At 40.8% G+C, this 12,040-nt stretch overlaps 1 protein-coding gene across 4 annotated transcripts; it reads right to left on the reverse strand.

The window, feature by feature from the left end:
• Positions 1-532: 532 nt before the first annotated feature.
• ttc24 (tetratricopeptide repeat domain 24) lies at positions 533-12,010 on the reverse strand. Of its 4 annotated transcripts, none has more exons than XM_018764735.2 (14): positions 11,794-12,010; positions 10,790-10,979; positions 10,029-10,322; positions 8,969-9,170; positions 6,982-7,188; positions 6,164-6,292; positions 5,677-5,798; positions 4,770-4,889; positions 4,001-4,077; positions 3,751-3,875; positions 3,478-3,625; positions 1,707-1,789; positions 1,100-1,127; positions 533-769 (listed from the first exon to the last, which is right to left on the reverse strand). In XM_018764735.2, exons 2-14 carry the CDS (start codon positions 10,964-10,966, stop codon positions 670-672), a joined length of 1,812 nt encoding a protein of 603 aa, XP_018620251.2. In that variant the 5' UTR covers positions 10,967-10,979; positions 11,794-12,010; the 3' UTR covers positions 533-669. The 4 variants fall into 4 exon arrangements, with proteins under 4 accessions (XP_018620251.2, XP_018620250.2, XP_018620253.2 ...); XM_018764734.2 differs by having other exon boundaries at positions 3,478-3,652; XM_018764736.2 differs by having other exon boundaries at positions 693-769; positions 1,080-1,127; positions 3,478-3,652.
• Positions 12,011-12,040: the final 30 nt, after the last annotated feature.

Raw genomic sequence — 12,040 nt, forward strand, 5'->3', positions numbered from 1 at the left:
TGCATCATTAGCATTTTACATGAAAAGAATGTCCTAGAGGAACACCTGAATGAGTTACTCATTTAAAGAAAATGGAACACCTATCCTGCAAATGGTCATGTACAACCGCCCATTCTGAACATGTCAGTCATACCACCCATCCATTCTCAATAACTGCTTGTCCCGATTAGGGCTGCGGTAGTCTGGAGCCTATCCTGGCACAAGGCAGATGGGGAGAACACCATGGATGGGCACCCGGCCATCGCAGAGTAGCCACAAATACATACACACTCACCCATTCACACACTAAGAGCAATTCAGCTTCGCGAATTTACTTCATGTCTTTGGACTGATGGAGGAAACCAGAGCACCCAGAGGAAACCCAGGCAAAAATGAAAAAGACATGCAAACTCCACACAGACCGAGTTGGATTTGAACCTACACCCAAACAGCCATATACTACTTGTAAATTAAATTACATTATATTTCAATCTGCACAATTCAGAAAGTGAGAACTTGATTATGTTGTTCTTTGAAATTAGTGATCTTTATTATTTTCTTGAGGACATATTGACAAAAGCACTGCAGAAAAACTCTTTACAGGATATACTAATTCATATTGTTAGGGTTACAGAAGTCTTTAATCTTTAATCCTTAAAGGCGCAAGTGAATTGTTCAGCTTCAGCAATCTCACATAATGGTACACACTTGTGATTTCAGTTTCCTGTGTAAGGGCATGGGTTCCTCTTCACCAACAGATGACATTGAGCTCTGGGCCAGGGGAGGATTGCTGAAAACAAATACAGAAACTCTTTCATTATCAATTATCTTTAATCCAACATAGTGTGGTGAAAAAGACAGTTTGCCACCTCAATATTCTATGGTTTTAAATAGAAATATACAAACTATCAAATGAGAATGCTTTTATGAGGTAGCTGAGTTTCATCTATTATTAACAGTTAATAAATCAAACATTATGTGTCAGAAAATACAAATGAGAAACAGTAAGCACACCCTTACATCCATATCAATTAAGAATGTAATACTAATGAAGAGCTCCGCAAAATGTGTACATTATTCGTAGATCATCATAAATTTACTGATGGAAGAAGGTCCTCACTTGTTCTCTGTTGTCTTCTCATGATTACCTGCGGAGAAGAAAACTGCCTTAAAGAACTGTTATTATACCTTGTGGAAACTGTTTTCGTACACTACACTCACCCCTCATATAATGGAGTTAATTCATTCCATTAAGTTACCCTGTATAACGGAATCAAATTGCCATTATTTCTTCAATGGATACAAAATAATCAGTCTCTGGATGAAAAACATGATTTATAACATCTTTTGATATATTTTTTGTTTTCAGTTTATCTTTCTCTGTCTTTGCTAACTTTTCTGTATTTTGCACTTCCTTATCAAGCTTTTAATAACATTTTGATAGTTTAGCTCACAGATAGTTATGACAAAAGACATACACAAAACCATTGCTGGTCTTTCACTGTGAAATGCATGGGGAAATGGCATTTTTTAATAATTTTATCCGATTTATGCAAAAAAAAAAAACCCACTGTGCTTGATAAAGTCCAGTCATTTCCTCCTAACTTTGGACAGTCATGCACCTTGACAAATCTGTTGTTCTTTAAGGGATCCATGTACTTAGATTAAAGGAGGATGGAAGAGCACCTTGACTTCAGCTGAGCACTCATGTAGAAGGCTGTACTTACTGTACTGGGCAGCTCCACAGACATCTGAGACTGCTGGCTTTTGGCAGTGGAGGACTGGCTGTAAACAAGTATTGTTCAGATTCCTGGTAATTGAAACATGCAGATATTACAACTATTAATAATGCTACAATAATAACACAGTTAAAAAAAAAAAAACCATGTGAAATGCTAACAACGCTGAAGTGTGACATTTTTTAATAATCACATCCGCATGTACTAAACGTTATTTGATTATACCACTCAGCCCAGTTCTCCATTCGCTCATATTTCGGAAATCCCAGCCTTGGAGCACAACACACAGAATTGCTGTGTGAATTCACATGAGGTTTATTGCTTCATTAGGTTCACTCTGACTTTTCCTGCTGATACTCTGCAATCCTACAAAGTGAGGTGTCAGGCATCCTACTAGAGGAGAATTGGGCCTTCTGGGAGTAAATCAAAAGCTATGAGGTTATGCAGATATGCAGGAGACTAATTGCTGTGCCTCAAGGAAACTTGTGCGTATATTAACTGGATTTTCTTCCCGAATGTACATTTGTATCTTCCTAATGTTCTTTTGCCTCATTCAAAGATTCCAGTACTTCCTAAGAAATATATTTTTACATATTTAACAAATATAGTGAACATTGAGATCCTGGTGCTGCAGTACACATGCACACGCGCACACACGCACACAGTACATCCTCATGCTGTGGTGTGTTTATGTGTAAAAAAAAATACTCCAAAATGTATGTCAGAAATAGATTGCCTGTAAAAAATTATTTAGCTATAGTGTCAGAATACATAGATATATCTATACTCTCTATATCGCTATATAAAAGTATTTACCTGACGTGTCTGCCTACAGAAACAATTTGAGCAACTTGAACAGCCAATCTAAATAAAATACTTTTTATTCATCAATATCTGAAAGAGATCAGTCCTCACGTTGACCGGCCTTCTCAGTGACGTGGTCCTAAGGTTCACTGCACCAGTAACAACTGCAGCCCATTAGGACAGCTGACCATGAAAGGAGGAGGCTCAATTTCCACAGATCACAAAAGCAATGTAGCATCATCTAGTGGTCAGACTGCAAATGATGCTTATAAATCAAGGACAACCTTTGCTTTAGAAAAGCACTGAGATAATCTGTTCAAGGCACGGCAGGGCTCTCGCTGTTGTATCTGTAGGTGGGCTACTGAATCACTGAAGCATTGAGAAATTACAGCTGTTTAAACTGTTAAAGTAGTAAAAGGGGAAACATATATATAAACTGCTAGGAAGGAAAACAGATAATGAGCAACAATGTCATTATAGTTAAGCATGTCATAGTTGAGCTTTGGTCACAGATCAAAATTTTGATTACTTATGTGAAATAAAAAAAGCATGCAAAACTGAAGAATACCTTACAGCTGCTGATAAATGAAATAAAATAAAAATAAAAAAAAACTATGACAATGAATTCATTGGGCAGAATCAGGATCATTAGAAAGAAGAGAAAGACTCCTCTTGTTGCCATTTAATACATATATAGAGAAAGCTGCATTTTGTGTGACGTGCACAGTCAGAGGATTCAGAAACGTTGTTCGTGTGATCATAGAATCCATTTCTTTATTCCTGAACAGGGCAGATCTGAATTCTGCAGGAGAAGTAATAGGTTAACGAAACACATTTAGTTAAAGTGGTCACCAGAAAAATACAGAAGGTGAAAAAGAACATGGCTTTGAGAGCAAAACTATAAAACAGAAGGGAAAATGTGCACTACAGAGTACATGTCAGTAGGGTGTCTCACCTATTGGCCTCATCCATAACTGTATGACTGTTGGTCAACTCTGATTGTGGGCCCCTCAGCCACGAATCTGAGTCTCTATTTGGGGACAGCCTGTCATTGTCCCACTCCTTCCTACTGGTGCCTGGTATCTGCTGGTCCTGCCCCTGTCCTGAGATCAGAGATTCAGCAGTAGACCCTGCAGACAGGAACAGGATTGCCTGAACCTCAAGTTCAGAATGTATATTGTATATTTGTACAAATGCTTAACAGAGGTGATTTAAGTCTTATGCTTACCCTGGGAAGTATCCCCCATTTTATGCCTATGCATGTTCCCTTTCCTGCTTTGGTGGCTGAAATCCAGAGGACGTAGTCCTGTACAGAGGGGATCGGAAGGCTTTGCCATTGTGCCACCAGCAAATCTATATTAAAACAATAATAATGCAGTTTTCTACATCAGTTGAAAATGCCTGAGCCAGAATGTTGTTAGCACTATTGGTAGGCTACAGGTGAAGACGCCCAGTTCCATGTGTAAGTTAAGGCCCACCTCAGTGAAGCTTGTTTGTGGTGAATCCTGTTGTGAGGGTTTCTTTGTGGGGTGGCATTTCCTTCAAAATTACCTGTCTAGAAGAAAAAGAAAGATTCCTCTGTAGGAAACCAATGACAGTGTTTTATACCCTGATCTAACAAACAGCTATTCAAAGAGCACCAAAACTGGCCTTAAATTAAACACATCTTAAAGTAAGCACTATTACACAGGAAGCTTATTTCAAGAATCACAAAGGCCATAAACTACATTGTACAATTCCAGCATTTATTCATTTAGTTAATGCATTTCTCCAAAGTGGGGGCGTGGTGGCGCAGTGGGTTGGACCACAGTCCTGCTCTCCGGTGGGTCTGGGGTTCAAGTCCCACTTGGGGTGCCTTGCGACGGACTGGCGTCCCGTCCTAGGTGTGTCCCCTCCCCCTCCGGCCTTACGCCCTGTGTTGCCGGGTAGGTTCCGGTTCCCCCGTGACCCCGTATGGGACAAGCGGTTCTGAAAATGTGTGTGTGTGTGTGTGTGTGTGTGTGTGTGTGTGTGTGTGTGTGCATTTCTCCAAAGTCACTTACAATGTTAAGCTGCTTACAATTATTTACCTATTTATACAGCTGGGTAATTTTTACTGGAATAATTTACGGTAAGTACCTCGCTCAAGGGTACTACAGCTGGAGGTGGGAATCGAACCTGCTTCCAAAGGCAGCGGCAGCTGTAACCAATACGTTACCAGCTGTCCCAGCAAAAAAGAAAGACAAACTTAACGCTTGGGTCTTCCACCTGAGGCAGTACAGGGGTCGGACTCCTTCCATGGGACAGCAGGTTCTGCAGGGACAGCCAGTCCTGGACGGCACTGGTCAGCTTGTCCACCACTCGTTCCTGTGCCCCTTCTGGAAAGTCCTAGAGGTGGTGAGGTGGGGGTGGATAGATGACAGTGTGTTGGGTCAGCAGGGGTTAAGAACATGGACTTGCAACCTGGAGCTTGCAATCCTCATTCCTCACTACAGCTGTAGTGTCCTTGAGCAAGGTACAAAATACCCAACGCAAATAAAGTGTGTCAGCTAAGTAACAAATTCATTAAATTATAACTGGAGCAGAAGTGTTGGTGTACAGCTCAGATACAGGAGAATAGCTGTAATAAATAACAGGAATAATATAAAAGTGTTATTATACCTTTCAGCACGAGGCTTCTAGGAGTGCAGGAAAATAAATTAGGTGTTTTTCTGAATATGGGTTTGTGTCCTGGTCTGAGACAAATTACTTTATTAGATATAAAGTATTAAAATCTTAGATCAACATTATTGTACTTGTACAAGACATACAGGAACACACATCAGTACGGCATTTGTTGTTTTGTTGGGACACCTGGTAGCGTAGAAGTTAGAACTACTGCCTTTAAATCAAAAGGTCTCAGGTTCCATTCCCACCTCCAGCTGTAGCACCCTTGAGCAAAGTTCTTACCAAAAATTGCTCCAGTAAAACATTAACTAGCTGTATAAACAGGTAAATAATTGTAAGTATTTTAACATCGTAAGTTGTTTTGGAAAAAAGTGTCAGCTAAATTAGTAAATGTAAAACTTGTTCACCGGAAAGCAATAAGCAGTTATCTACTGTTTCTGGTCATATGATCAACAATATACCGAGTGGACTGAAGGCTGACCAACGCAGATTTAAAGCAGATGTTCACCTTGCATTTTGACAGCATGCCCAGGGCCTGTTTGTAATACAGTGTTGCTCTTTTAGGGTTTCCTAGACAGACCCAGGTAGTTCCCAGTTCTTCACAAGCCTGCCACTGACCTTGGGGATCTCCTGGAGACACAGACATGGAGGGATGTAGAGATGGAAACAACGGGGCAGAAAAGGAGTAACGTGGAGGGGAGGAAAGGGAAAAAGGCAGAGACCAGTCAGAGGAAAACAGAAGAAAGAGAAGGAGGAGGAGATGCAGAGAGGTGCAGAAGTCAAAGGGAGGTTAAAGAGAGAGGTCAGTTAGAGGGGTTTAGCAGTAAACTAAAGAAAAAATTAACTCAGCAATTAAACAGCAGGATTCTGCAAAAATTAACCTTATGAAATATTATATTGATGATAACATTAATCTTCTATACAGTAATTCTGAGTAATCTGGTCTTTAGGGGAGATAAAAACACAACCTTGGGAAAAAAAAACCCCAACTTTACCTGCATCTTTGAAAGCCTGTAGGGCATGAAGGTAGTTCTCTCCAGCCTGCTCATGGTCACCCAGATGACTGAGGGCAAATGCCAGGTTACTGAAGCACTGACCCTGAGCGCCACGACTGCCCAGGGTTCCTTACAGAGCCAAGGAGGGAGGTTGCATTGAACACACAGACATGATCCAAGTTAGAGTGAGTGACATTTAAGGCAGGACTGGGTGTTTCATGGGGTCAGAGCTGTTTGTAGCATCTGCCTTGAGAAATAGCATGTTTCACAAATGACAGTAGGGGAAGCCTTATCATCTAGGCCAGGGCAGGTCTGCTTATTACAGGTTAGCACACACTCACTGCAGGTCATGGCAGTGGTGTAAGTCATGCACCTGTAGTAAGCTCCTTCTTCACCTCCCCTGGAACAGTGATCAGTTGAAATTCACTGTAAATAAAAGGAACTGCTACCTGAAGTAAGGGTGTATGAATACATCCAAGTGTGTAATAATGAACACAGTGGTCTTAATACTGTACTGGATGTGGAAGTTATACAGCATTGATTCTGCCAAACATCCACATCAGAACCTGGAATTTTTTATGATCTTTTAATATTGTAAAAATATTCAGATATTTCAGTTTTTTCTGCTTTGTTATTTCCATTGATTGAATCAATTTAGTAACAAGGTCAGCACTCCCAGCAGTAACCAGTCAGCACTGACTGCCATAAACCCAACTGGATTCAAATCTTAAATGTCCAATAAAATTAACCCCAACTTGCCTTCCAACCCACTCTTGTTACTTGCTTGTTATTTTTTACCATCGCTTGCGTGGACTCACCATGTAGTGCGACAGCTTGCCAGTGGTAGTTCAGGGCCTCTTGGTACTGGCCCAGCGTGTTGTGCACAGCACCCATGTTCTGCAAAACCACAGCAAGCCTATGAGGCATGGACTGGGCCAGAGGCAAGGCTTGCTTAAAACACCCTGCTGCTTCCTGGAACATCTTTAACTGAGAGAAGCTCATGCCAATGTCATTGTACAGTTCACCTGAAATAAAAAAATGAAGAACGGTCAGGTGGAGTGACTATAAAATAGCAACAGAAAACATTCAGCTGACCAATGGCACACCGTTATGGGGATACCATACCCTCCTGCACATATCTAGGTTTTAAGTCTGCAATACCGACTACTTAATTAGTTTGAATTCATGGAAAATAGAGTAAAATCAAGATATATCTTGGGATCTGGTGTCATACTACAACTTCAATTCAGTTTCTTTTTCCCAGGAGAACTCAGGTTTGGCTGTTTTACTTCCAAGTGCTGCAGCATTTGGAGTTGTGGTTGGAGCAGAGATTTTACAACCGGATACCCTTCCCGACAACCTTCCTCATATACCTGAGCTTGGGACTGGCACTGACAAACCAGTGGCTACTGCTATGGTAAATTTTGCCTCACTAGTTCATCTGAAGCATGTCTTTGGACTGCGGGAGGAAATCCATGCAAACACAGGGAGAACATGGAAGCTTCACACGCACCGAACGGGGATCTCACCACTCGCTGAACCACCGTGCTGCCCCAATATACAGTATATCACGTGAGACCAAATAAACAAAGATAACAGAGACATTAAAATATATAATTGATGTTGAAATCCATTTTTACAAACAGAATGCAGACACATTGATATACATATTAAATTCAAATATCCAGCGCAATCAAATCCAGTACAAAATAAACATGAAATTATTAGGCTGTTTGGGTTAGAACTACATGGCTCTCTAATTTCCAGACATTAAAAATAATGAAAAGATTAACATAATGCGACTTTGTTTTTATTTTCAGCCTTTTCCAGTGCAAGCAAAGATTTGCATGTGTAATTATGATGTCTGCTTCTGTAGTACAGTTTAATGTTCCTGAACTTCAGACAGCTCCTGTCAATAGTGAGCACTGGTACAGAAATATACCAGAATAAGTACACTTCTGCACTTTACGGCATGTCTACAAGTGTATTAGCATGACAGCAGTAATTCTGTATGTTAATACATTCTCAGTTTCAAGTACTCATATAATTCTACAGTACAGACTTTAATATCCACCCACAGAGGCTGCAAGTTCCTTCAGAAAGTTTGAAATTTTGATACTTATCTTTTTCTTGTTCTGCTCTCTCTGTACGGTGAGGTGCATGGTTTACTAGATAATGTGTGATATATGCTAAAGAATGTCTTAAAATATCTTAAAAAAAAACCCTTCCAGTTTCCCTGCTTCCTTACAAATTGGAGATATGAGACCTGTTAAAGCAGGTAACAGTATGACAGGTAGGCAGCCCCACACTCCTATTCTGTTTGGGTGCTTTGGCCTCTGTTCTACAATATCAATTTCATGCATGACCACAGACAAGCCTTAGAAAACAGACAAGTGAAGGAAAGAAAGGCACAATACAAAATATAAGCACTGGAAAATATTTGAAAAAAATCTTTAAAAACCAGTAACTTAACCTCATAAGCCAAGGAGAAAGCGTATTGTTAACGTCAGCAGTACAGAATAAAGTAGCTAATGCGATGGCTGAGGATTGCATATGAGTCAGTTATTAAACTCACTGAGTCTGAAAACTGAATCAGTAAAGCTGTTAAAAAAAAAAAAAAAAAAAGCAATAGGTGCAACAGTGAAACATCACAGCCTGTTACTTCTTAAGTGGTAACTCTTCAGTCTGAAGGTGACGCATGTTCAACACTTATTATTTCATATTATTCAAAAACTTCTTCATCAGCATTTCCACTCGGCTGATGGTACAGCTGTTCCTAGAAGTACATGTGAAATTGCTATTCACCTAATATCTCTGAATCGTTGATGCTGGCGCTCAGTTCCAAGCACTCAGAAAGCACGTTCACGACGTCATCCTCGGTAAAGCCATCACTCTGGAGCATGATCTCGGCTGCCTCCTTCAGAGCAACAGCAGAGGCGTCTAACCTGCCTGCAACCCTGTAGCTTTCCCCAGCCCTCTGGTAACTCTGAGCTGCTTGGGCCCAGTCCTGCAACAGAGGTGGGCACTTTTATGTTCCATTTCGGCATTAAATAATACTTTTGTAGCTCAGTGTTGTAAGATCTCCACAAGGGGCCACAAGGGCACTTGATTCTGTACTTTGCCAAAATACCTTTAGTAATTTATGTAAAAATAAACTATAAAATGCCAAAGACTGATATGTCACCTGAAAATTATATTATAAGGAGGCTTAATATTTAGACAGTACAAATGGATGATAAAAAAGTTGATTGTTTCACACATGAAATTGGTGCCTAAAAATGGGAAAAGAACTGTTTTAAAAAATCTGCCCTTATAATCTGAACATTCTCAAACATTTGATTTTAGAAAAATATACTTTGACCTACAAATGTTGTTCCCAAAATGGGAATATCTATCCCACCCTAGCTGTTCAATTTGAGTAAAGCATACTATTAATAATTCAGTGGTTCAACAGCAGTAAACAGAATGTGTAAAAACAAATGGAATTTGGTGGTGAGCCTCTGTTTACAAACTTATTTAGCACCAAATCCATACAGAAATATTTTGACTAACTACAAAATTGTTTATGTAAGCATTTTCTTACTGGATCTGCAAGTATTAACATATTTTTGCTTTAGACAAATGGCTAATATAAGCTAAATAAATGTTTAAAATTGCTGTGTGAGGACACTGTGTAGTCTGTATAGTTTGAGTCTGAGTAAAACTCATTAAGCTTCAACAGAGCATTTCCATACTCAGGAAATGCAGATTCATTTGCAGTCCAAGAACAACAAAAAGCTTGCGCTATGCTATAGCAAAATCCACTAAGGCAAGGAATGTGGAATGATAACTGGGAGAAGCACACTTGGTATCTGGTGGAACTAACCTGGAGACAGAGGTAGCAGAGGGCAAGCTTCATGCAGGCATCGCCTTCGCTGCTCTCCTCCCCCTGAGAACGGTAGAGCTGAGCTGCCTGTAGGTAGTGCTTCGCTGAACGGACTGGATTCTTCAGGCCTTCGTATGCTGCGCCCAGGTTGAACTGAAGGTCTGCTACACGATCACCTCTCTCTCCAGGCTGGGCCCGCCTCAGGAACTCCACGCCCTTCTGCGGCTTGCCGGATTCCACATACGCAGCGCCCAGGTTAAACGCGCAGGCCTGCTGAACCCTGGACTCCTTCAGCTGAGGGTAACATGGGACAGGGGCTCTAAGGTTTACGGACACAGAAGACGGCCTTTCGGATGTTAACAGAGGGACAGTCAACTGGAGTGCAATGATAAAGGGACCACGTGATGTATAACACTGAGTCCATCCACACACACACACACACACACACACACACACACACACACACACACACACACACACTTTCAGAACCGCTTGTCCCATACGGGGTCGCAGGGAACCAGAGCCTAACCCGGCAACACAGGGCATAAGGCCAGAGGGGGAGGGGACACACCCAGGACGGACGCCAGTCCATCGCAAGGCACCCCAAGCGGGACTCGAACCCCAGACCCACTGGAGAGCAGGACCCGGTCCAACCCACTGCGCCACCCGCGCCCCCTGAGTCCATCTATTGTTATAATAAATCAGTGCAGAAATTGTACTCTTAGAGCCGATGTGCATCATTGCGATAAGGAGACACTTACAATCAAAGAAGCTTTAAAAGCCTTCCTGAAGCAGTCCAGCGCTTCTTCATAGTTTGCTCCAGTTAAGGCATTGTGTCCGGAAACTGTCAGAATCTCAATATCTGCCTGAACCTGTGAAGAATCTGGACCGCGGGCCTCCTTCTGATGGTGTCGCGTCTTCATTTCCCAAGAGGTCATGATGGGGGGAGGCCTACATAGGGCGCCATGGTAGTTAAGTCAAGAATAGCTAATGAAGGACATATATAATAATAGTATACAGTAGTTAACTACTTAATTATTTATTAATATTTATCCAGCAGTTAATATTTAATAGTCTATAAATGTACTGCAAACATACACTTTTAGCCTACACCACATAATTTAGTTAAGTCTTTATTTAAGCACTAGTTGATCTATTATTGTAGTTACTCTAGTGTAGAACTTTTCTGGAATGTGTCAGAGCACTGCCGCGTCTACTGGGACCTAAACCTTTGCTTTGACGTCTGTTGTTAAAAACCTATATCCAATATATATATCCCGTTATGAATCATGATTAATCAGCCTACTAAAGACACACTCGGTGACACTTAGAGCTCCCAAATAAACTACGCGTTTACAGGATTATGTTAATACACGTTTATAATAAAAGTAGAACATTCATTTATCCGATTATTCATTCTGCCGCATCATCGTTCGTACCATTTTGACTTATCATCATGTTACATGTAATTTACGGTAAGTACATGTGATCATCATGGGTACCGGGCGCGAGAATTCCAATCCAGATCCTTCAAACACACGGCGATACATGTAGTCACTACTTTACCCCTGGCTGCCCCGGGAATATAATAATATTAGTCTAGTTATCCCACAGTATATCTACTAAAAAGTGAAGTCTATCGCCACCTGTAGCTCACTGAATAAACTATTTTACGCTGTAATAGATTTTTCAATACATATTATTATTTTTGAAAATTAAAAACAATAAACCAGTAAAATAATTACGTTTCAGATCAGTTCCTTACCACGGACAAAGTATTGTGTTTCCATCTTTCCAGCTGCTCCTGTTAAACAGGCTGTTTACCCATCCCCACTTTCGACAAAACAGGCTTGACGTCGTATTTTATCCCAAGCCAAGGAATCTCTGATTTGCCGATCTGTATTGCAGTTAATACTCTTAACGCATCTGGAGTTTCTAGCCAAAAGAATATGTTACGCTGCAGGTCAGTTTGACTGTGTTGTTAAGGCGCGACAATTAGCCCCGTAACGTTA

The sequence above is a fragment of the Scleropages formosus genome, chromosome 18 (genome assembly GCF_900964775.1).
Source record: "Scleropages formosus chromosome 18, fSclFor1.1, whole genome shotgun sequence".
Classification (NCBI taxonomy): Eukaryota; Metazoa; Chordata; class Actinopteri; order Osteoglossiformes; family Osteoglossidae; genus Scleropages; species Scleropages formosus.

Excerpts from the sequence above, each read along its gene's own strand:
- ttc24 (XM_018764734.2), bottom strand. The coding sequence starts at position 10,966 with ATGACCTCTTGGGAAATGAAGACGCGACACCATCAGAAGGAGGCCCGC. Across the intron at positions 3,876-4,000 it reads CACAAACAAGCTTCACTGAG|ATTTGCTGGTGGCACAATGG; the intron begins GTGGGCCTTAAC and ends GTTTTAATATAG. Across the intron at positions 3,653-3,750 it reads AATGGGGGATACTTCCCAGG|GGTCTACTGCTGAATCTCTG; the intron begins GTAAGCATAAGA and ends TCCTGTCTGCAG.